The sequence below is a fragment of the Hemiscyllium ocellatum genome, chromosome 11 (genome assembly GCF_020745735.1).
Source record: "Hemiscyllium ocellatum isolate sHemOce1 chromosome 11, sHemOce1.pat.X.cur, whole genome shotgun sequence".
In the NCBI taxonomy this organism is placed as follows: domain Eukaryota; kingdom Metazoa; phylum Chordata; class Chondrichthyes; order Orectolobiformes; family Hemiscylliidae; genus Hemiscyllium; species Hemiscyllium ocellatum.
The window spans coordinates 48432351-48453639 of record NC_083411.1 but is presented as its reverse complement, the minus strand read 5'-3'; the positions used below and the strand labels follow the sequence as shown (position 1 = coordinate 48453639).

The 21289-nt window shown below is 43.3% G+C and overlaps 1 protein-coding gene across 1 annotated transcript in view; it reads right to left on the bottom strand.

The window, feature by feature from the left end:
* Nucleotides 1-21289, bottom strand: part of LOC132820332 (sodium- and chloride-dependent neutral and basic amino acid transporter B(0+)-like) — a 197321-nt gene that overhangs the window by 18435 nt on the left and 157597 nt on the right. The window contains exons 9-10 of the mRNA XM_060832354.1: nucleotides 20643-20774; nucleotides 291-406 (exon numbers count right to left, since the gene is read on the bottom strand). Of these exons, the coding sequence (XP_060688337.1) occupies nucleotides 291-406; nucleotides 20643-20774 (248 nt within the window). The remainder of the gene's footprint in view (nucleotides 1-290; nucleotides 407-20642; nucleotides 20775-21289) is intronic.

Below are 21289 nucleotides of genomic sequence, written 5' to 3'. Positions count from 1 at the left end.
AAAGGAGAGATGATTTTCTTTGAAGCATCTCTCTTGCCTGTAAGCAATTATTATTGACAATCTTTCACTTCAGTGACTCAGTGACATGATCCTTGGAGCTGGATCCTGTCCAAGTCTCTCTGCTGTACAATCACAATGAAGTTGGTTATCGAAAGCATTGGCTACTTTTCTTATGACAGATCAACAGAATAAAATATGAACAGTCACAGAATGTCCCCAGTCAAAGTGAACACTGTACCTTTGGGAGTCCTGCTGCATGTTTCATCTGCTCCCCACCAACTGAAGCAGTCTGCCCATGGTAGGGGTGATTGGAAGGAAGCAAACAGGTAGTACAGACTGTAACCAATAATGCAGGCATAGGAAATGTTGGCAATTATGATCAGAAGGACCATGGTGACTCCAACACCTTAAAATTGAACAAAGGAAAAAGAGCTTAGAAACAATACTGTTTATTTGAAATAAAATTGTTCTCTTGAATTCAATTGCAATGTATTTCCAACTAGAATATGTTTAATGTAATTTGAGAGAGAAAGAGGGAGACAGTGTTTTGAAATAAGGCAGCAATGGTTGACTGATGTTGCTTCTCTCCAGTCTGAACTTATAAAGTTGAAAATAAGCCATCAACTTTATTATCCCTGTTCTTGAATATAAGCACAGGTCATCCTCAGAGTTCAGAAATTATGATAAAGTTACAGACAATTAGGTTCAGAATCTAAACAAGAATTGGACAAGAGAATATTATTATGTTGTTACAACTATCCCTCTAGTATTGCCATTGTCTTAGTGGGTGTTAGATTTGGTCAGCATTTCCAACAATGTTCAGCTAAAATTGTTGAGTGGATGATCCACCTTGGCCTCATCCGACGGTTGCCAGCATCACAGATGCCAGTCTTCAGCCAAATCAATTCACTCCACTTGGTGTCAAGAAACAGTTAGAGTCACTGCATAGTGCAAGGGATTTGGGCCCTGACAGCGTTACAGCAACAGTACTGAAGAGTTGTGCTCCAGAATTCATCGCCAAGCTCTTACAGTACAGTAAGAACACTGGCATATACCTGACAACATGAAACATTGACCAGATATGTTCTGGACACAAAAGCCAATTACTGCCCTAACAGTCCACTCTCTCAATCATCGGAAACAACCTGCTCAGTGACACCCAGCTTGTGTTCCTCCAGGGTCACTCAGTGCCTGGCCTTGGTTTAAACAAAACAGCTGGATTCCAGAGGTATGGTGGAAGTGACAGTCCTTGACATCAAGGCCGCATTTGCCCGTGTGTGGCATCAAGAAGCCTGAGCAAACTGAAATCAATTAGTGTCAAGGGACAAACTCTTCACTTGTTCGAGTCATACCTGGAACACTGAAAGATGGATATGGATGCCGGAGGCCAGTCATCTCAGCTCTAGGACATCTCTGCAAGAGTTCATCAGGCAAAGTCTTAGAGAGAATTGTAAGGGATAGGATTTATGAACATCTGGATAGGAATAATGTGATCAAGGATAGTCAACATGGTTTTGTGAAGGGCAGGTCGTGCCTCACAAACCTTATTGAATTCTTTGAGAAGGTGACTAAGGAGGTGGATGAGGGTAAAGCGGTAGATGTGGTGTATATGAATTTTAGTAAGGCGTTTGATAAGGTTTCCCATGGTAGGCTACTGCAAAAAATACGGAGTTATGGCATTGAGGGTGAGTTGGAGGTTTGGATTAGGAATTGGCTGGCTGGAAGAAGACAGAGGGTAGTAGTTGATGGTAAAGGTTCATCTTGGAGTGCAGTTACTAGCGGTGTTCCGCAAGGATCTGTTTTGGGACCATTGCTGTTTGTCATTTTTATAAATGACCTGGAGGAGGGGCTAGAAGGCTGGGAGAGCAAGTTTGCGGATGATACAAAAGTCGGTGGAGTTATTGACAGTGAGGAAGGATGTGGCAGATTACAGCGGGATATAGATAAGCTGCAGAGCTGGACAGAAAGGTGGCAAATGGAGTTTGTAAATATATATATATATATAAACACACTTAACTTACCTGGAAAACTAACTTGTCGGGCCTGGGGGGGGCGTGTCCTCGGCTCGGAGGTCACGTGGTCCTCTGATAGTCGGGCATGGGGGCGTGTCCTCGGCTTGGAGGTCACGTGGTCCTCTGATTGTCTGGCTTGGGGGCGTGTCCTCGACTCGGAGGTCACGTGATTGGCCGTTTCGCGCTCGAAAGGAGGCCACATGGTGGTCCTTTGTCTCTGAAAAAGGGAAGGTCCCGTGAGGTCAAACAGCCGGAAATGCGAGGAGGCGGGGAAAGGAATCGGAGCAACGGCCAATGAGAAGACAGTTACACTTGAGTGATGGTATGATGTTTTGTATAGTATAAAAGACTGTGTTATGGAGAGAGAGGGGTCTTTTTCTTTGTGAACTTAGTAGTCGACTTAGTAGTTTGTCAGGAACGGAAAGGTTTAGACCCAGAGCTCTGTATACTTTATCCACTTATTGTTAGAATAAAACTAAAAGTGAAAGATCAATTATTTTTCCTTATTACTTTATTTTAAAGAGCACGCAGGACTTGGCTCATACATAAAAGATAATAAGCTTGTAGGTTGAGCCAGAAAAGTCCACAGATGGTGAGCCTGACGTGATCCCGACGTGATCGACGTAAAATGAGAGGAAAATCGAAACAACGGACACTGACGTCTGGTGATGACAACAAGCGGCGCCGCTAGACAAAAAGGTGAGCAGGCACCTGTTTATATCGAAGGTCTGCAATTGGAGATACTAAATTGATTGTTGTCACTAGACTGCAAGTGTCCTAGTAACAGTAAGTGGATAAAGTATAAAAAGAATTGTTTCGATACGTACGGGTTTAAAGTCCCATGGGGTTAGAGTCCTCATAAAAGCATCGAGGTACATATGTGTGAGAAGGTTTAAAGTCCCTTGAGCAGGATCTCATAAAAGCACCGCTCACAAATTTAGTTGATGATTGATGTGTTGTAAGTAAATTGTAATGATATTGGGAATGTACGGAGGGTGGTAGGAAAATCAGTGGTGTCTCTGAGACAAAGGCGGTGGTGTCTCAGTGAGGAAGAGTAGGCAGTAAAAATCTAAAGGGGATAATAAAACTGCTGCTAACTCGGACTGTAAGGGCCAGCTTCCTCAGGTGTACTTTATACAGATTGATTGATTTGCATCAGATTTGTTTTATTCAGGTTGGTTGCTTGGCTAAGTTAAATATAAATCGATTGGTTATTGGACAGTAGGGTAAAAAAAAACAGAAATACATAAAATGGTAGGGGAATTCGATAAAGAGTGTGAGGAAATCAGAGGATGTTCTTCTGATTTAATGTCCATAAAACAGCAGTGGGGGAAAGTTAGGAGTCAGTTAATTAGCGGGCTTGCAAAGGACAAACAAAAAACAATGATGAAGAAATATGATAAGAGTTGGGAAGATTTACAAAAACAGGGCAAAGTCACTAAAGATGAGGAGAGGAAGAAATTGTCACCATTTTTGGGAAAAGCAGAAGAGCAGGTTAGATTAGAAGTAGAGGAGCATATGAAGGGAAAGAAAGGGTCAATATTAATTAGGAGAAAATGCATCAAAGACGGTGAGGAGAAAGAAGAGAGGAGGATTAATCTACATAATATGACGTTAGCTTGTGTAGCAGTAGAAACATCACAAAGAGAAAGAGATGCTACTTCTAAAACAGAAAAGTCAGGACCTTCAGCGCCGGTGTATCCTAAATTGTCTGAGGCACAATCACCGCCCCCATATCCTGTAACACAAATGCCACTTATGCATGTTCAAGAGGGCGTGTTAGATGTGCGAGAAGTGGGAACAAGGGAGTACAATGTAGTAAAAGAGAGACTGGCGGAAGCATTAGAAGAAAACATCAGAAAAGTAGAAAAACTAACATTAGAAGCTGAACAGAGGATTAAGGAGGCAGAGGAAGCAAGCAGGATGACGATTACGTACAGTAAAAGCAAAGAACAGGCAGGACGGGGGAGATATTCAGTAGGGCTAGAACCAGATGCTCATTCAACACCATATAGTGCTGAGAAGGACAGAAAGGGAGGATTACACAGTTCAGGTCGGTTACCAGATGATGGATTCTCAGACAGGAGAAAGCGAGATTTAAGGGAAGCAAAAAACAGGGAAAACTGGGAGGAGGAGGAGTCCAAGAGTACTACAGATAGTGAAGATAATGAGTCCCGCCCGGGGGGCGGTTCAAACACGTACCCTGTCACTTTGAAAGGTTCACTTACAATGCATACTGACCAGGGCCCCTCAAAGGGACAGCCTCCGTTTGAACATAGATATGATTTGCGACAGAGGGAGACATTGCGGCAACCCATAAATTATCAGCACCAACTGCCTCTAGTTTATAAAGGCTCTGTTATGGGGGATGTGTATCAGCCTTTTGCCTATACGGATATGAATTGCATTTTGGACAAAATGCCTCCACCCATGGAGGGAGGTGGACCTTGGATGACTAAATTTTGCCAATACACACTAGGCTTCAAGTTAGCTATGGGCGATTGGAGAGCTTTGTTGGGCAGACAATTGAGTATGTGGGAGGTACAGCAGATTGAAGCGTCTGCAGGGACCACCTTAGTACCTGATTCGGACCCGTTTGTGCAGCATGCCACCTGTGTGGGAAGGGTGATGAGGGATAGATTCCCAATTCCACCAGGGGCGATGCACTCGCTCACCTTCACACTGAAGGAGGGGGAGGAGATGCCTGCCTTTTTGACTAGATGTAAAAGCACGTGGACAGATACTGCGGGGAGCCATCCAGGGTCAGATCAGCTAGACCACGTTATTTAGGAAAGCTGTTATGGCAGGGTTACCGAAGGAAGTAAAAGAGGCAATGGAGGGGAATCCGGATATCCCAGGGTGTCCTACAGAACAGTGGGAGAAGCATTTGACACATCATATGAAGCGATATAGGACAAAACAGGATGAAGATAAACAGAGCAAGGAGTCAGCACAAGTGCAGTTGCTGAAGTTACAGCTTGATGAGGCTAGACGGAAGGTTAATGAGACAAAGAAGGCCTCCCAAAAGACGATTAATCAGATGGTGCAGCAGCCGTCGCCACAAAATAACCAGCAGAGTCTAGACCCCGCACCTGATTCGACACCATATTACCCCCATTATGGAGGCAGACCAATAGCTGTTCCAGGAGGAATGCGGGGTAGAGGAAGGGGCCGTGGAGGAGTCAGAGGTCAGCTACCGCACACTTGTTTTGAATGTGGCCAACCTGGGCACTGGAGAAGAACTTGTCCCCTACTATGGGGGCCCCAGGGAGGCCAAAGATGGATTCAAGGACAGTATCTCCCTTTGAATCGGCCTCCGTTCCAACAGACTATTCAGCCGTACCAAGTCCCAAATGCAGTGGCAGCCCCGGTGCAAGGACAGTACCCCCAAACTATCCCGGAAGGGCAGGGGTATGAATATTGACGGGGCCCGAGAACCCAGGGACATAGGGGGTTGGCAGATCCCCATATGCAAGTGAGGGTGATGGACCTCACTTTGGTTGACACAGGTGCCAGATTGTCCACTATCATTTGTGATTTACCTCCGTCAACTATTTCATCCTCCCGTGTCCAGTTAGTAGGGTTCTCGGGTGTACTAAAAACTCTGCCTCTGACATTGCCACTGATTACATCAATGGCCGGACAGACTTTTTATCATCAATATGTTCTATCGCCTTCATGTCCTATGAATTTGATGGGACGTGACTTGCTGGTGAGATGTGGGGTTTCGGTTTTGTGTGGACCAGAGGGACTCGTTGTAACCTTTCCAAATGGACACTCGGTTAATTGTTCTCTGTCGATGATTCACTCTGGATCCCAAATGATGTTATCACCAGATACGTCCCCAGGGGCAGAAGGGCAGTGGGCAGATATATACTGGGGACTCCTTGAACCTGAGGACGGGCAGGAGAACGGCATACAGTCTTTATACAACCAATGGCGACCCTGGGCTCAGATGCTGCAGCCCTATGCTCCCCCTGTAGATCCCCTTCATGTGACTCTATTTTATGACAGAGATGCCAATGAACTTTATCAGCATGCCTTCTATCAACATCTAGAAGGGACTCAGTGGGATATTTCATCTAGTTGCATTTTGCTAGGGAGAGAAGGTGTGGTGGGTATTGTGGACTTAACTCCGGAACAGTTGGAATGGTATGAGATGTGGGAAGAAGCTATACCGCATGTTACCTTGGCTGTGCATCCTGAATATCAGGCCAAAGATCTGGGACCTATGTCTAAACGCTTGATGGAGTTAACTGATTGGGGTTGGACACAATTACCTGGCTTGCAATATTCGCCTTCGGTTGGGGCTTATAGACTTATGCACAGAACAACTGACAAGGTGCTGCTGGAACATAGGCAGATTGAAAGGTTTCATGGCAGGGAAAAAAACAGACCATCCACAGGCGGCAGAAATGCTTGATACATTACCGGAGGCCTTGTGGTCAACAGGTTCGACGGATGTTGGTTACTGCAAATACGCTGTACCAATCACATTCAAATTATTAGACTACACTCCGATTTGGCAAAGACAATACCCACACAAACCAGAAGCTGAGGCCGGCATTGCTGAAACGATTGAAGGATGGATAGCAGCAGGGGTGCTAGAACCCTCTCAGTCAGCCTGGAACACTCCTATCTTACCTGTAGAGAAGCAGAATACAGGCAAGTATAGGGTGGTGCATGATCTTAGACGGATCAACAGTATTGTTTCTACTCCAACAATTTCGGTCCCAAACCCTCACACTGTGATGTCTGTGCTGACTCCTGACCATAAGTGGTTCTCGTGCACTGATCTGGCCAACGCGTTTTTCTGCGTGCCCTTAGCTGATCATTTAAGGGACATTTTTTCGTTCACCTATAAAGGCCAACAACTTCGTTATACAAGGGTCCCTCAGGGGTTTATTTTGTCACCTGGGGTGTTCAATCAGGTACTGAAACAGCAGCTGAAGGACCTGATGCTCCCAGACGGGGTAGTATTGATTCAATATGTGGATGACATTCTATTGGCAGCACCCGACCATGTTTCTTGTTTGGCGGCTACACACTCGTTGCTGCTTCTCCTGTATAACGTCGGTTTTAAAGTTTCACGGGCCAAATTGCAATGCTGCAGACGAACGGTGTCTTTTTTGGGCAGAGTTATTTCCACTAAGGGAACAGGTGTGTCCCCACCCCATAGATCTTCTATTCTGCATCATACCAAATCAGTCACTGTAAAAGACATGCTCTCATTTCTTGGGTTGACAGGATACAGTAGACAATTTGTTCCCTCATATGGGGAGCTTACTTTTCCTCTAAGGGCCATGGTAAATGAGCAAGGCATGAGAAATTTGTCGGCACATTTGCAGTGGACCACGGGGGCAGACGAAAGTTTCATATCCCTTAAACAGGCCCTAACGCGGGCTGCTGATTTAGCGGTCCCGGATTATAAGGAGCCATTTTTCCTTGATATTTCTGAAAAAGCGCACACAATAAATGGTGTTCTTTTCCAGAGAAAAGGGGCAGGCAGGCAGGTGCTGATGTATGTAAGTGTTACCCTTGACCCAATAGAGGACAGACACCCGCGATGTACGAGACATGTAGCAGGGGTAGCAAAAATTCTCCAAAAGGTAGCACATATAGTCATGGGCCATTCACTAACAGTACTGACGACACATAGTATAGTGGCCTATGTGAACTCAACAGCATTTACAATGACGCCATTGCGGCAGATCAGGTTAGAAAGGATCCTGAGTGCACCACATATAAGTTTTACACATGAAGGAATAAACATGGCTGATAACATAGGAGAGGGAGAGCCACATATGTGTAAGGAAAGGGCACAGAGAGACGCCAAAGTAAGACCAGATTTACAGGCAATTCCATTAATAGATCCAGAAGAAGTGTTGTTTACAGATGGTTGCTGCTACAGACATCCAACGGAAGGACTGAAAGCAGCCTATGCAGTGGTGCGACAGACAAGTGAGGGATTTGAAGAAGTGATGACAGGAAAAATGACAGGCAAAGAATCAGCCCAATGTGCTGAACTACAGGCAATGATAGCTGCGTTAGAATGGTCAGAAGGAAAAAGAGTAAACATTTACACCGATTCTGCATATGTGGTAGGGGCCATACAGGTAGAACTTAGTCAATGGATCAGAGCAGGATTCTTAACAACAGAAAAAACCCCAATTAAACATGAAAAAGAGATGAGGAGATTAGCTGTAGCCCTACTGAAACCTGCACAAGTGGCGGTGATTAAGTGTAGAGGACATGATAAAACTGATACAATAGTAGCGAAGGGCAATCAGGAAGCAGACTTAGCAGCAAAAAAAGCAGCAGGATACGTACCCCAGTATATAATGATGCAAACAGAGAGAACAGTATATGACCTGCTGCCCGTCTGCGATGCAAATGTGTTAATAACAGAGCAGCAGAAAGCCTCTCCTCATGAACTGACAGTATGGAGAGTGAGAGGGGCCATAGAGTCGGAAGGAATTTGGAGGTCCCCGGACGGTAGACCAGTGCTACCCCCAGGTTTGACAGCTTCCATGCTCCAGGAAGCTCATGGGTTGACACACTGTGGAAAGACGCAGATGCTGAGGTATCTGACACATTGGTGGCATCTGTACTTGCCAGCAATGGTTGAAAATTATATCAGAGAATGTAAAACATGTACGGAATATAATGTAAAAGCAACAGTGAAACCACACGAGGGAAAATTCCCTCTTCCAAGAATGCCAGGTCAGGAAATAGTGATTGACTACACTGATATGATAGAGAGAGTAAATGGATACAGGTACCTTTTGGTAGCAGTGGATGCATACACTGGTTGGCCAGAAGCGATACCTGCGAAGAAGGAGGATGCCAAGACAGTGATCAAATTTTTGATAAACCAATATATTCCAACGCATGGGTTTCCAAACAAAGTCAGGTCAGATAATGCCACACATTTTAAGAATGAAGACCTGCAAAAAGTAGAAGCAGCTTTAGGACTGAAACATGCATTTGGAACGGTGTACCATCCTCAGTCACAGGGAAAAGTAGAGAGAATGAACCAGTCCATAAAGGGAAAAATAGGAAAAGTGTGTGCACAAACAAAGTTAAGCTGGGTGGATGCCCTACCTTTAGCCTTAATGTCTATTAGAAGCTCAGTAAACTCTATTACAGGGTTTACCCCGTACGAGCTAACAACAGGGCAGCAGTTCCCGGGACCAGGAGCTTGGATACAGATGATAGAGAGAGGAGTCTCAATAAGGTATAAACCTTATTATGACCAACTAACAGCTTTGGTCTCAGCTTTCTCTAAACAGGTTGGATCGGGAAAGGGGGACCTACAGAGCCGGGCGCCATCCACCACAGAGTGGGTCCTGCTGAAGGTGGTCAAGCGGAAGTGGGCGGAGCCACGGACCTTACAAGGTGGTGGAAAGGACATCCCATGCGGTTCGACTACAAGGAAAAGGAGACACTTGGTACCATTGGAGCCAGTGTGCGGCCACAGAACCGCCAACGAGAACTCGACAACAAATAAGAACAGAAAAAGACTAAAAGGGTCTTAAACTGTTAATTGTTGCATAACGAATATTATGTTTATTTTAGTCATTAGCCCGCGTTATTCGAAGCCATTAACCTTAGGAGTTTTCAATATTTTATGTATAAGTGTTATAATACTATTCATAAGGGGATTAACCACGAGGGACGAACACACACACAGGGTAGAGAGTCCTAGGGATAAAAGATCAGTAGGACAAGAGAGGGACAAATGTTTAAGTGCAGCAGGGAGCCGGGTACATATCAGACATGATAAAAAGCGTGATACAATATACCAGTTTGACTTATGCCAAGTAATTGACTGTGGCCAAGATGCAGGGAGCTGGAGGGGGTATGATGTATATCTTTGCATCTACGTCATTAATGATCATCCATGCCCTTCGTGGGATGATGTATTAACATGGACTGGGGAACATTGGACACCTAAGAAATCGTCACCCTCAGATAATAGCTGGGAGGTTAGAGAACATGTGAGCTTGACGAAGGGACAACTCGATCATTCCTCAGAGTTAAAATATCCACTCTTGTTAACCCTGACAAGATTCGATACTAACCCTAGTCCCAAAGAGGTACAGTATTACTGTGAGATTGATGATAGCAGTTTTTATTTTTTACTAGGGGTAGATCAATCAGGAGTAGATAACATGGGACTAGTGAAGGTAACCTTGGTGGATCCTCCTACGAACCAGCCACAGATTGAAAATACAACAACCGTGGTGGCCGAATCAAGTTCAGGAGTAGTGACAGTAGATTATAACAACCTCACGAGAAGGGACATGATTAAATTAGCTACCGGATATGGGGATAGGAATATATGGCTGGACTGGATAACAGCGACTGCAATCTCGATTAACATGAGTGGTTGCATCGCGTGTTCTTCGGCTAGGCCAACTTTATTTACTACCCCAGCCCCGTTATTCCCTGATGTAGATCCAGTAGGATTTCACTGCATGATGGCTCTTACCATGCAGGCGGACCCTCCAAATTGTACTGCCTTAAGTGCTATTTTTCCACCTGTAAAAAACTCTACGTTACCTCCAGTGTTTACCCCAAGGGCCAACAATTACACTTGTTTTGTTCGAAGATCTAGTACAGTCGGGGGACATATCCCCGCTGACTGGTGCCAGAACACGATTGATGTAACTGGCTGGCGGAATGCTAGCACAATGGTTTGGGCCAGAGCTGATCTTGTTTGGCACTGTGGAGATAGAATACTACGGATTAGTTTACCTGCGGATTGGTCTGGAACCTGTGCTGTCACGGGATCCATTACTGCTTCATGAAAAGACTCGATTCCTCTGTGGAATTTTACCTGATTATATTATATTGTATAAGTTTAAGCTTAACAACAATGATGCTATTAACTCGTTAAGTGTCATGGGATCCATCTACTTCTTCATGAAAAGACTCGATTCTTCTGTGGAATTTTACCTGATTATATTATATTGTATAAGATTAAGCTTAACAGCAATGATGCTATTAACTCGTTAAGTGTCATGGGATTCGTCTACTTCTTCATGAAAAGACTCAATTCTTCCGCGGAATTTTACCTGATTATATTAGATTGTAGCAACAATGATACTATTAACTCTTTATTGTATTTTAGCCTAGCAACAATTAAGTATAACTATGACTACGTAGCAGCTGCTCTTTACCAGCTACTTATCAGCTACTTATTGTTTTCTCAGCTAATTAAGTGTTTAACGCAACCTTTAAACAATGCTGACCGAGGCACAGTTTGAGATTCCAGTTCTTTAAACAAATGATGTAATTGCTTAACTTAGACTGTAAGGAATAAAAGCAGAGCTAAACCAGACAGAACTCACTCTTGTCTTGAAACACAGACAATGAGTCACCCAACCATCTCGGCTTAACTGCAAATCCTCTGAACCACCAGGCTTGCAGAAAAGACACATTTGTGCAAAATACAGACCGATCGGATGAAACATACGGACGGCTAAGAGCTTGCTGAAATACGCCTGCCTAAAAGATTCTCGGTTGAGGCACTGCATTCTAGCCTGAAGAAGATACAATCTGAACCAACTAGCTGAAACACGCTAGTCTAAGAAGATCCCATTTGGGACACTCAGGTATTAAGCTCTGCTTTTATCCTAGGTATCTTTTAAGAACATTCAAAAAGGCTGTAACGATTGTGATTAACTGAAAACATCTGATTGTGAGTATTCAACTTATTATATTGATAAATTTCTATTATATTTTACACCACACACTTCGTATTCGCCGAACCTTTATTTGATAAGATATGTTTACCTTTGTGTTGGTATGTTAAGTCTAGAACTTAGCTGAGAAGGCATTAGGATTGACTTAAAGTGAATCCCTCTCACTCCTAGGTGAAAGGATAAACTGAAGGGACCTAGAGACCTGCGATAAACCCAGCCGAGTTTGTAGCTATCAGGACCATACAGTCAATAGGGACCACTGGTAAACTTGACAGGTAACGGCCTCAGGTATATGCCCGAGGTACTGTAGTTTAATCCAGTAGTAACCCATACCTATTGAGGATATCCACCTGAATAACATAACAGTGCAATGGTCAGGCTAGGGGTACCCTTAACATCCTTAGGAGAACGACGACAGGAGGTAAATCAGCATGCACGAGTACACAGGAACCTATTTGACATTACCTCTGGCTCAACCACGTATATAGATGCAATAGGGGTTCCCCGCGGTGTACCTGATGAATATAAGTTAGTAGATCAGATAGCAACAGGATTCGAGAATCTCCCAATTATTAGTGCTCTATTCCCAATTACGCCGAATAAGGATGTGGATCGAATTAATTATGTACATTACAATGTACTCAGGCTAGCCAATAGAACTAGAGACGCCGTTGCGGGACTCTCTGAACAATTGGCAGGAACTTCATTGATGACAGTACAAAATAGAATGGCTTTGGATATGTTGCTGGCAGAAAAGGGGGGAGTGTGCTCTATGTTTGGAGATCAATGTTATACGTTCATCCCCAACAATACAGCACCTGATGGCTCGGTAACCAGAGCCCTGGAAGGATTAAGAACCTTATCTGAAGAGATGCATGAACATTCAGGTATTGACAGCCCTCTGGGAGGTATTTTTGACTCCTGGGTAGGGAAATGGAAAGGATTAATTGTGTCTGTGTTTATGTCCCTCGCTGGTATGATCACTGTGTTCGTGTTGTGTGGATGTTGTTGTATCCCCTGCATCAGATCTTTGTTGAACAGGGTAATTATTACAGCAATTGAAGGGAAGGCTCCACCGCCCTATCAGATGTCGCAAATAGTGGTGGAAACCATGGCCCTGGCAAGAGGGGAGGACTACGCGTCGGAAAGTGAATATGATGCATAAGACTGATTTGTTGGTCTCATTTGCATGAGACCAAAAGGGGCAGTTGTAAATATATATATATATATATATATATATATGTGTGTATATATATATATATATATATATATACACACACACACTTAACTTACCTGGAAAACTAAATTGTCGGGCCTGGGGGGGGCGTGTCCTCGGCTCGGAGGTCACGTGGTCCTCTGATAGTCGGGCATGGGGGCGTGTCCTCGGCTCGGAGGTCACGTGGTCCTCTGATTGTCTGGCTTGGGGGCGTGTCCTCGACTCGGAGGTCACGTGATCGGCCGTTTCGCACTCGAAAGGAGGCCACATGGTGGTCCTTTGTCTCCGAAAAAGGGAAGGTCAAACAGCCGGAAATGCGAGGAGGCGGGGAATGGAATCGGAGCAACGGCCAATGAGAAGACAGTTACACTTGAGTGATGGTATGATGTTTTGTATAGTATAAAAGACTGTGTTAGGGAGAGAGAGGGGTCTTTTTCTTTGTGAACTGACTGACTTAGTAGTTTGTCAGGGATAGAAAGGTTTAGACCCAGAGCTCTGTATACTTTATCCACTTATTGTTAGAATAAAACTAAAAGTGCAAGATCAAATATTTTTCCTTATTGCTTTATTTTAAAGAGCACGCAGGACTTGGCTCATATACAAAAGATAATAAGTTTGTAGGTTGAGCCAGAAAAGTCCACAAGTTCAATGTAGATAAGTGTGAAGTGATTCACTTTGGTAAGAGTAACAAGAAGATGGAGTACTGGGCTAATAGTCGGATATTTGGTCGTGTGGATGAGCAGAGGGATCTTGGTGTCCATGTACACAGATCTCTGAAAGTTGCCACCCAGGTAAATAGTGCTGTGAAAAAGGCATATGGCGTACTGGCTTTTATTGGTAGAGGAATTGAGTTCCGGAGTCCTGAGCTCATGTTGCAGTTGTATAAGACTCTGGTGCGGCTGCATCTGGAGTATTGTGTGCAGTTTTGGTCGCCATACTATAGGAAGGATGTGGAGGCACTGGAACGGGTGCAGAGGAGGTTTACCAGGATGTTGCCTGATATGGTAGGAAGATCGTATGAGGAAAGGCTGAGGCACTTGGGGCTGTTTTCATTGGAGAAGAGAAGGTTTGGGGGTGACTTGATAGAGGTGTACAAGGTGATTAGGGGTTTAGATAGGGTTGACCATGAGAACCTTTTCCAAGTATGGAGTCAGCTATTACGAGGGGGCATAGCTTTAAATTAAGGGGAGGTTGGTATAGGACAGATGTTAGGGGTAGATTCTTTACTCAGCGAGTCGTGAGTTCATGGAATGCCCTGCCAGTAGCAGTGGTGGACTCTCCCTCTTTATGGGCATTTAAACGGGCATTGGATAGACATATGGAGGATAGTGGGCTAGTGTAGGTTAGGTGGGCTTGGATCGGCGCAACATTGAGGGCCAAAGGGCCTGTACTGCGCTGTATTGTTCTATGTTCTAGGTTAGTGTCTGAGGTCCAACCATCTCTAACTGTTTCATCAATGATCTTCCCTCCACCATAAGGTCAGAAGTAGGGATGTTCACAATGATTGCATAATGTTCAGCAATATTCGCAACTCCTCAGATACTGAAGAAGTCCTGAACAATATCCAGGCTTGGGCTGACAAGTGGCAAGTAACACTCCTACCACCCAAATGCCAGGCAATGACCATTTCCAACAAGAGACAATCTAACCACTGCTCCATGATATTCAATGGTGTTACCATCAATGAATACCCCCACAATCAATATCCTTGTTGTCACCATTAACCAGAAACTCAACTGGACTTACTATGCAAACACAATGGTGACAAGAGCTGGTCAGAGGCTAGGAATACTGCAGGAGTAACTCACCTCCTGTCTCCCCAAGCTTGTTATCATCTACAAGGCATAAGTCAGGAGTTTAATTGAATATTCCTCACTTACCTGCTCCAAGAGCACGCCAGAAGTTTGACACCCTCCAGGACAAAGCTGCTTACTTGATTGGCAAAACATCTACAAGCATCCATTCCCTTCACACCGATACACAATTGCAACAGTTTGTGCTACCTACAAGATGCACTGCAGAAATTTACCAAGGCTCCTTTGAAAGCACCTTCCAAACCCATGACCACTTCCATCTAGAAAGACAAGGGCAGAAAATACAGGGAAATACCACTACCTGCAAAAATCCCCTCTAAAACGATCACCATGCTGACTTGGAAATATACCATTGATCCTTCACAGTCACTTGGTCAAAATCCTGGAATTCCTTTCCAAAGGACATTGTAGGGAAACCTACAGCGCATAGACTGCAGAGGTTCTAGAAGGCAGCTCATCACTACTTCTCATGAGTAACTAGCGATAGGCAATAAATGCTGGCCCAGCCAGAGAAAACAAGTTCCTTGAACGAATAAGAAAAAAGCTCATTGAAGAACAATCTTAGCAGGACTTATACATTTAGTGGTAAGGTCTTGGGGTCTGTTGCTGAACAATGAGACCTGAACAAAGAGTGCAGGTTCATAGCTCCTTGAAAGTGGAGTCGCAGGTAGATAGGATAGTGAAGAAGGCTTTTGGTATGCTTTCCTTTATCAGTCAGAGTATTGAGTACAGGAGCTGGGAGGTCGTGTTGCGGCTGTACAGGACATTTGTTAGGCCACTGTTGGAATGTTGTGTGCAATTCTGGTCTCCTTCCTATTGGAAAGATATTGTGAAACTTGAAAGGGTTCAGAAGAGGTTTACAAGGATGTTGCCAGGGTTGGAGGATTTGAGCTATAGGGAGAGGCTGTACAGACTGGGGCTGTTTTCCCTGGAGCGTCGGAGGCTGAGGGGTGACCTTATAGAGGTTTACAAAATTATGTGAGGCATGGATAGGATAAATAGACAAAGTCTTTTCCCTGGGGTGTGGGAGTCCAGAACTAGAGGGCATAGGTTTAGAGTGAACGGGGAAAGATATAAAAGGGACCTAATAGGCAACTTTTTCTTACAGAGGGTGGTACATGTATGAAATGAGCTGCCAGAGGAAGTAGTGGAGGCTGGTACAATTGCAACATTTTAAAGGCATTTGGATGGGTATATGAAAGGAAGAGTTTGGAGGGATATGGGCCAGGTGGGGCTAGATTGGGTTGGGATATCCGGTCTGCATGGAAGGGTTGGACCAAAGGGTCTGTTTGCAGGCTGTACATCTCTATGACTATATAACTTGGCACCATTGATAAGTACCAGAGTTGGTTTTAGCTCCTCCCTCGTTTCCTCAATGTCTATTTCATTTGAGGGTTTAATCCCGCACCTGATGTCCAAGTGAGCATTCTTCAACCTAAAAACTAACCACTGAAACATTGAACTCCATCAACTATTAACTCGCTGGGTCCAGACTTGACCCAATGTGTAGTATGCACTTTGGTATTTTTTTTTACCAAGGATTGGGAATCAGTGACAGGATCCTTGGTTTGTGTTTTGCAACTTAAACTGAGGGCACAGGTTCAGCTCCAGAGTTCTCACTGCAGCTCATAACTAGCTGCTTTGCTAACCCATATCTTGTGATTTAGCTTTAATTTAATTCAAAGTAGAACAGCAACTGCTGGTGTGAGTTTATCTTCAGCAGGATGTTTTACCAGATGTGACAATGCTTATGTGATCCCCAATAACATAAGAAACTGACTGTGAATATCATGGGATTGAAGAGACTGTTAAACATTTGTTACAATTAACTATTGCAAACAAGTGGTACACTCCTAAGGCAAAATAGCACCTGGGCTGATATTTTACAACAGAATAAGGATAACTTTTCCAAAACAGATATACATGGTTGTGCAGAGGCACATGGAATTAATTTGACAATTATGCACACAGGTAAGACAGAGTTTAAAGATTAATGTTTCAAAATTCAATGTAATGTTTTGAAAGTTTGACAATTTTTCCTGACTTGGTGCATGTATGTCCACCTGGAAAGGTACTCATTGATCTCTGTTGCACTTGTTTGACAACTTGGTTAGTTGCTGCTGGTTGCTATTAATCAACCCTACCACACAACATCATCAGAGGGTTCAACTCTCAATCTCTTCATGCATGATTAGTCTGTCATAAATTGTTCAGAGCTGGCTTCTGTTCCTTTATCATGTAATATCATGAGCTGCAATACATTTCTGTGACCTGGGCTGGTTGCATATTTTAGAAACCTTTGCTGGTATCCAAAGATTTGTATTTCTAACTCTCACTCTCTGCCCAGTGAGCAATTTTGGAGATTCTTACTTGGGAGACCAAATAACATAAAAATACCACCATTGTGTCAGTGACACTTGTACTCATTTTGCTGCTAATTCACCAAAAAAATGGGTGATTTAGAGAAGTAATCTGTCACAAGGAAGTAATCTCCCCATACAATATGAACAGCTCTGTTGCTACTTTGCTGAAGAATTGGATGAAATATCATGTGGATATAGAGTCTCCCACTGTTTACATATTGCCTTCGTGAGTCATTGAATATCCCGAATCATCCCTGGATTGTTATGCCAATCATTTTGAACTTTCAATACTCATGCGTTCCTATGGTAGCACGGGCATGATTTGAAACTGTGCCCAATGAAAACAATTCACATTGTCCAAAGTATAACATGTCAGCCTTGAGAGCACATTTAATTTCATAGTTCAGGTGATCATGGTGCAGATCAAGATGAATATCTTTGTATTTTGGATAAGCTGTTCTGTAAATCATATGCAATCATCTTGGCTACCTGGCTTAATTACTACTTCAAAGTTATAACTTTACCAATTCTTGACTAATTCAATTGCACCATATGTGACTTGTTCTGCCATGGTGGGTGTGGTTTGAATGTCATGATTTGAGACTGCACTTAGATCTGTACATACTGGTAACCATGTATCTGTTAGACTAAATATTTCGGGAAGCCAGTGAGAGTTTGCGCATTGACACTCATTGACAATACATACAATTGTTGATCTGCTGTCTCCACTGAGAGATGGTTTCTCATAGCCTGTACCATGGAACATTACTTGCTCAGGTGCATGTCATTGAGGCCATATAGTGGTTACATGGTAACACTAACTCCGGTGTTGATTTTAGCTTTTATCTTGTATCACACTGCCTTCTCAGGACACATGATATTAAAGAGCTCCTGATTGCTTTCTACTCCCAACACAGAGTGTGAGATTAACATCATGTAAAGCCTGCTCATTTTCTAAAATTTGCCTTTCATTTGGTTGACTCTGAACCTCATCAATGTGGTTGCCTTGGTGCACCTTGGTAACAGTTTCCTTGTTGCTGATGATTTGTTATTACTCTATACTGTCATGTTGGTCGCTTGTTGGTTTAATTTAAGGGCCTGACTTGGCTTTTGGAAACAGATTTCCTGCACATAGCCATGTCCCTTGATGCTACAGATATCAAAAAATAGAGCATGGACTTTGGAGAAGTGCAACAAACTACTGCTATTGGAGCTTTTGTTGGGTTTCTGTGCTTTACTGACCATTGCAATAGTATTGGTAGCACCTAAAGCATGTAATTGTTGCTGGCCTGCCACGACATCTTCATAGATCTGTCTATCCTCAAGTAATATGTCAAGACTGTGGCCCTTCTTATTGCACAAATGTTTCTTCCAACTGACTTTAATTCATGTGAATGTGATAATCAACTCATTAATATTCTCTGGCCGTTCCTCTTCAGTAAAGTCACACTCATGCCCTTTGCTTTGGCATCCTCCAACAAACTGGTGAATAGTCTCTTGAGGATTCTTGTCTATTTGAAATGATGTGGAGTCTGTTCATCCTGAAGTGAATTCTTATCTTGATCTGCTCTTCAAGATCTTTCCAAATCATATCCAGAATTTTCTGATCCACCCAGAAAAACTGTGCATGTTAATAATGTGAAGCTCCTCCTTGTCAAGTCATAAAATCCCTACGGAGTGGAAGCAGGCCATTCAGCTCATTGAGTCTGCATGACCCTCTGAACAGCATCCCATCCAGAACCAATCTCCTACCCTATCCCTGCAACTCTCCATTTCCCCTCGGTAATCCACCTAACCTATACATCCCTGGACGCTATCAGCAATTTAGCACAGCCAATCCACCGCATATCTTTGGACCGTGAGAGGAAACCCAAGCACCTGGTGGGACCCATCTGAAATGGGCAGAATGTGTAAAATCCACATAGACAGTTGCCTTAGGGTCAATTCAAACCCGGATCCCTGGCAATGTAAGGCCACTGTACCTCCCTGAGTTCTGACAAGATTTTTAAGAGTTCTTTTCAAGACCTCACGTAGACCTTGATCTGCAAAATAGAACTGCATGAAGTTTTGGAACAGTAAAATCAGTGAACGTGTTGCTGGATGTCAAATACATACCAGTTTTGTTGCTACCCATGAGTTGGCCTTTACAAAAACACCAGCCTTTGCTGTGTGTCTCTGATATTTTTGTCTCTCCAAATTATACTGCTCTTTCCTTAAGAACAAAGACGTTTGTAATTGTCATTATGTATTAACTTCCATCAACCGAGCTTTCTAGGATTCAAGTTTTCTGTAATGCACTGGCCTTTGTCATAGCTCAAGGGCATTCTTTAGCATTTTAATTTGTTTTTATTACCAAGGAAATCTTAGAAATGTACTTTATCTTGAAAGAATTTGCATCCTAATGAAAATTAGAAATATGTTCCATTGTTCTCGTGCTTAATGCTCCATCTACAGATGTGTACAATTGTCTGTACTCTGAAAAACTGATGCTGTTTAAGGACAACAAACTTCTCCCTATTCCAAACTGTCTGCTTCCAAAGTCATGCTGGTCATCAATTTGTTTTCTAAATATGTACCTCTATGATGTCTTTAAGAGATAGTAACTGCTGTTGCTATGGTGTGAGTTTGCCTCCACCAGGGTGTTTTACCTGATGGGGCAATGCTTTTGTTATCTAACACAATGTCAGAAACTAGGCATGATATTGTGGTATTGGGCAACCCAACAGACATTCAATACATTGCTCAAGCATACACATTTCTGAGCTAGTAGTTTGCTATTAGTTTACAATAGTTGGGCATGTTACTAGTCAAGTTTCCTGGAGATGGTGGTATACCGGAGGAGTCACTGGCTTGGTAGTCAAGAAGCTCAGGTTAATGCTCAAGGGACATGGGTTCAAATCTCACCACAGCAACTTGGTACAATTTACAAGGGCAACACAGTGGCTCGGTGGCTCGCTCTGCAGCCTCACAGCGCTAGGGACCTGAGTTTGATTCCGGCCTCGGACAACTGTCTGTGTGGAGTTTGCATAGTCTCCCTGTGTCTGTGTGGGTTTCCTCTAGGTGCTCTGGTTTCCTCCCACAAAACAAAGATGGGTTGGCCATGCTAAATTGTCTGTTGTGTTAGTCAAAGGGAAATGTATCTGGGTGGGTTACTCTTTAGAGGGTCAGTGTAGACTTGGTGGGCCCAAGGGCCTGTTTCTGCACTGTAGGGAATCTAATCTAATCATTCTTTAAATGATCCAAGGAAAAATTACCTCTGAAAAAACAATGAGATTTGGAGTCAACCATCCAGGTGAACTGAACACAATCACAATCACACGCATTTAATGAATAAGAAACTAAACTAACATCAGTGTTAATCACTGACATATCTTGGTGTAACATAATAAAGTTTTCAAAGAGAATGACAGCAAGGCTCAGATACACTCTCATTTAATCACTCAATTATAACTAGTTTATTAATATGAATTAAACATTAAAATGAATTGAAATTGTTGCTGAGTTTTAATTATTCAATAATCTCTAACCTTGTAACATTGGTACAGATTTCCACACTGCAACAGGCCCGAGGCTGGCAAACTGTCCAAAGGAAGATTCCAAGAAAAATATTGGTATCCCAACAAGACCCAGCATGATTGAGTAGGGAATAAGAAATACACCTGGAAAATAGAATAAAAAGGTGAAACAGGGTCCATGGATGTGAATTCCCAACATACTCTGCAGTTTCAAGTGGATGGTAACAACAACTTTATACTAACAGAGAAACAGGCCTAATCTTTAGAATTTCTCCTCATAACCAAACCCCTAAAATCCAGGTTATCATTCTTGTAAAACCATGTTGTACTCCCTCCAAGGCCAATATATCCTCCCTTAGATGTAGTGCCCAGATCTTCCCACAGTACTTCAATTGTGGTCGAACCAGGGTTTTGTATATCTGCAGCATACTGTCTACATCCTTGTATTCATGTCCTCGAGGTGTAAAAGCCAGATTCCATGAGCTTTCTTCATTATTTACTGTACCTGTTTGTGGTACTTTAAAGGTCCATGCACCTGAAGCCCCAAGTCTCTTTTGGCATCCATTGTGTTTAACTTCATGCCATCTAGGAAGTATCCAGGTCGATACTATATCGGTCAAAATGGATAACCACACACTTGCTTACATTGAACTTCATCT